This window comes from Anoplophora glabripennis, unplaced genomic scaffold (genome assembly GCF_000390285.2).
Source record: "Anoplophora glabripennis isolate ALB-LARVAE unplaced genomic scaffold, Agla_2.0 scaffold766, whole genome shotgun sequence".
NCBI classification, from domain to species: domain Eukaryota; kingdom Metazoa; phylum Arthropoda; class Insecta; order Coleoptera; family Cerambycidae; genus Anoplophora; species Anoplophora glabripennis.
In genome coordinates, this window is record NW_019416895.1 from 223,745 (window position 1) to 228,654 (window position 4,910).

The following is a 4,910-nucleotide window of genomic DNA, read 5'->3' on the forward strand; positions in this document are numbered from 1 at the left end:
TACTCCAAATCCCGCAAGCCGTACACTATGTAGATTACACATTACGTTGGACGCCCCATGCATCAGTTTAGCGCGCTATGAAATAATCGCTTGTTGCCAAACTATAAGCTTTAGGAAAAAACTAATTATTTCAAAAATTTATGTAGTGTTTGGGCTTCATTTTCTTCGCTGCATGTATATAAAAAAAATCATAAATAAAAAAGTTTATCGATTGGTGAAAATTGTATTACACAAAATTTAAATATCAAGTTTTCCTGATTTTTAGCGAAATGAAAAAGCGATTTTTATAAAATCCATTAGTACTGTTAAAAGCGCTATTATGTCTGCTTTAATTTAAAAAAAAAATTACTCTGATAGTACAATTATTTTTTGAGATATAACGGTGGAGACTTTAAAAAACATGTTCTCATAAAAATAGATTTTTCTTTAATTTTTCGAAATTAAAAAGATCCCGACCAACAAAAAATGTCGTAAAATACCATTTCATATGCCCAATCACATGCTTAATAAAACCTACCATGTCTGACCTGGTTCTACGTCAAAAAAAAAAAAACGACACAATAGACTCTTCAAATCGCTGCACTACAAGGGAGTTATTTTACTTTCTCACACTAATGGCCCACCCTGTATATTTATCAACATTTCAAATTTTAGTCCAACATTTTTACGACTCTATACTTACGGACTTTTTGGTCAAACTTGAAGTAATAATATTCATAAGAACCTTTTTAGATTAAATGGTAAGACGGCGCCGGATTTAGGCGTAGGCAGATTAGTCACTGCCTGTATTATAGGCCCCCACCAATTTGAAAAAAAAAATTGCTGATTTTGCTTCCAAGAAAGCTCGAAAAGCATTATTGTAAATTATGTAATAATAAGCGTTAAATAATTTGTAATCAAAATTTTACCAAATTATATAATTATAATTTAAATTCGAATATAAAAACTTTTTTTAAGTATCAATTACTTAATCAGTAAGTAATCAATCAAAAGTTTTATTATTATTTTAGTAGGTACTAAAATACATTATTATGCACTACACTTTATAATTAAATTAGTGGGAAAAATATTCACCAATTTTTGTTAATTTGTACATTTTTGTCCTAGAGAAAATAGGTTTAGTGAGTTCTTTCCCAATAAATTTGATGAAGGTAGTTTTGTTGTAACTTATTTTTATCGCCGTTTTATTACGGTTTCACCTATTAAATAAAAATTTCAGTTTTTTTAAACTACCTACCTATATCCTATTGAGAATGTATTAGGAATATCATTTGAAGAATATTCCCGAGATATTATTATTTGTGTATCTATGGAGAATACCATAGGTATATTTAAAAACGGAACCTCTATGAATATTTTATAATAAGCATATTAATATTCTATGAATTTTCTAGGTTTATTCAGAATATATATAATCTTTTTAGAAGGTTTAGAGAATATTCTCGTAATATATGGTGTTGTCTGAGATACGTACACCTGCAATTATTTCTACCTGGATGAAATGTAATTTGTACTTGCAGTCTTTAAAAATTCATAAGAGACATAGGTATATATTCTTTGTTTTAATGCTCTTATTGCAAAGTGATTTTGGTTAGAGGTGCATAAGTGCATTTAAATTCGTCAAAGTGGTAAATAACAAATAAATGTTGGATTTTACAATTTCCTTATATTTTCTTCTCTGGTATCTTTGTGTTCACTTTTTCTAATCTGTTTTTTTCTTTTCACTTGCCTATTCTGCTGTCTACTTACTTTCAAATTTTACAGTAGATATGTACATATCTTTCCATCATTTATTTAAGTTATTTTCCAATAATTTTGGTTTTCGTATATCATTTTTATATAGTAGGCCACCGCAAATTTTACGTTCTTTTTTTTTTTGTAGGAAATGGATTCACCTTTCTTGCATTATGTTCAATATCTAATGGTAGTTGGAGGTATTTTCCCCGTCGGTTTAATTAATTCACACAAACGCATATACATTTTATACCGATATGTAACGCACGCACTTTTATTCTTATTCCTCTTTTGTTTATTTGATGGGAATAAGGATTTCCATGGATCCAAGGAAATGTTATTTAAGTATATCAATGACAGAATCTTGGTTATTGTTATATATATAAATTTAGTAACGAGCATGTCAGAAAATTTTGACGAGTTAATATTTGAGATGATCGCATACGAAGCAGAGCTGGCAGACGTCGGAACCGAAAAACATTTAAAGATAAACGAACAAATAGTCACAAAGACCAGAAGAGTGCAGGTGTTTTATATGTCAAATATTTTGGCTTGTTATGTAGCTTTGGTTGTCCCTGCTTTTGTTGAATACGCGGTAGTACAAGCCTCAGAAAAGAGTACCAATATTACCATAAATACGTATACAGCCACACCTTACGAATTTTGGGTACCATTTGAAGAAAGCAAGCATTACTTAGCGTTGCTACTAATTCAAGCTTATTACTTCGCTTTAATGGGGGTCAGCATTTATTGCCCCTTTCAGATTATTTTGATTAATCTGTTCCTCACTGTCATTTTAAGACTAAAGATGTTAAGAGCAAACATAGAAAGTATGAACGATATTGACACGCTTGATGTGAACAAATTTATAAGGATTTACGCTAAAGAACATATAGACATAATGAGGTAAGGAAAATAAAAAATAATATTTGAGAATACGATGATTACCTACTTTAAATCGAACACGGTACCCCCAAGGCACAGTTTTAATTATTGTTGTTTGTGCCATTTCCACAGAAATGAAAAATTGTAAACTGTAAATTTTCTTTCGGTCACCATGAGAATATCGAGTCGGCTAAATCAGGGAAATATTTCGCAATTCGAGAACGAATTCATTTGGAAATTATCGCCGAAAATTTGCCTTAATTTGAGTGAGTTTGTATCTTTTAAGATAAAGCGAGGTTACCAGGGTGTGGCCCAAAAAAAGTGAGCATCCCCTGTACTAGAGACCGACTGAATGTGATTTTTTTGGCCGAAGCCGAAAATATTTTTTAATTAATAACAAAAATACGATAACATAGAAGTATGTCAAAAATAAATGCATAATGTTTTGGAAATATAATATACATATGTATATTATGTATAGGGTGTTAATTAAGTATGTACAATAAATTCAACAGACGATTATTTGAGTGATTTTAATACAAAAGGTCCATATAAACATTGGTCCACAGATGCTTCGTTTTCAAGATACAGGGTGTTAATCTTTTATAAAAAAAATGCTATTTCGTAAATATTTTAAACACTACCCTATTTTGTTGTAATTTCATTAGATTTGTTAAGTCCAGCGGCGTCCCGACAGTACCTTCGGCTTCGGCGAAAAATTCAGCTTAATTTTGGCCGAAGCCGATTCTTAGCCGAAGGTTTAAATAATGGCTGAATGTGGCCGAAGCCGATTAATCGGTCGGTCTCTACCGTGTACCCTGTACACCTACATAAAAAAATATATAAGCTAAAATAAACATTACTTTATATTAATTTTTTATTTTATTTACTTCTTTTATTATCTTCCTAGTTTTTTTTTTAGAAATAGCAATATCCAACATTCTATACTATTTGTACTTATTTGGGTTGCTACAACAGTAGTTTTTTCTTTGTCTTAATCCTCAGAAGTTACGATATTTCTGAGGATGAAGACAAAAAGAAATCCAACGCATCCATCTAATGTTACTTAAATCTTTCTACTCTATTTTAGGAATTGCAGATTTCTGAACGACACTATGAAATATGCGATGTTATTGGAATTTTTAATTACATCTGGCGAACTCTCCATGTTTATTTTCATAGTTATTATGGTAAATATTTATTGATAATAAAATGAGCTAAGTTGCATTTTATCCTTGCGTTCTTTTATTATGTGAATTAGTATTAGAATTTCCAGTTTTTCTAATGAAAAATACCAACACATTAATTAGTTTCTAAATCTGATCTATATATTTTCAGACAAATAGCCCAAACTCGAAGATGTTTTCAGGAGCTTGCATTGTTAATTTACTAGTAAAGATACTAATATTGTGCTGGCACGCTGATCAAATCAGGGAGGAGGTATGGTAGAATATATGTATACATTCAAATATCGGCACCTATACGTATACTTTATAGAATTTAAAAACGATCTTAGCCTTTTTATACACTTATTTGCCAATTTAAAATGGAAGTACATATATAGAAATGCCGTCAAGTTATCTTTGTATTATTATAGAGTATCGGAATATCTGATGCCGTTTATGAACTACCATGGTTTGAATACGACAAAAGCGATGTAACATCTCTTCACATTATTATGATGCGGTCTCAAAAACCACTCACACTTACAATTGGTCCTTTTGGAACAATGACTTTGGAGTTAGCAGTAAAGGTAAGTGTCATGCTAGTTGGAGTTTTTTTGTTTAATTTCCTTTATTGTATTTATTAAATACAAAAGTAGCTTATTGCTAATGTGAAGATAAAAACGGAAGAGTTCATATAAAAGAAATACTTATAAAAACAGAAAAGTTAAAACAAAATAGGCGTTTTCTTAATTTAAGGGAATAACCTCATTGAAGCCGTTTCGTTTGTATCTATTACATTTTTTATTATATTTTTAACAGATATTTACGTCTTCGAATGTAATTCTAGTGGTAATTTATTGTTTCAATTTTTTTTTTCAGATATTTAAGGCAACTTACACATACGTCACTTTCATGCAAAACGTATACGGGAAATTAGACTAAGACAAATTATCACATTGGTTCGGTCACAAAATGAACTGGCTGGCTATCAATAAGTAGTAACGGACTGTTACGAAACACTTTTTTCCTTTAAACCTGTGCGCGCGTCATGTATAAGTGAGACCAACCAACATGAATCATAGAAGAACTACGATGCTCAAATAATTGAGATTGATCTTCCTGACA

General features: G+C 30.5%; 1 protein-coding gene across 1 annotated transcript; it reads left to right on the forward strand.

The window, feature by feature from the left end:
* The first annotated feature begins 1,885 nt into the window (after positions 1 to 1,885).
* LOC111692002 (odorant receptor 49b-like) lies at positions 1,886 to 4,727 on the forward strand. Its single transcript, XM_023455633.1, has 5 exons — positions 1,886 to 2,640; positions 3,710 to 3,809; positions 3,958 to 4,059; positions 4,217 to 4,372; positions 4,665 to 4,727. The coding sequence occupies exons 1-5, from the start codon at positions 1,886 to 1,888 to the stop codon at positions 4,725 to 4,727; spliced, it is 1,176 nt and encodes a 391-aa protein (XP_023311401.1).
* Positions 4,728 to 4,910: the final 183 nt, after the last annotated feature.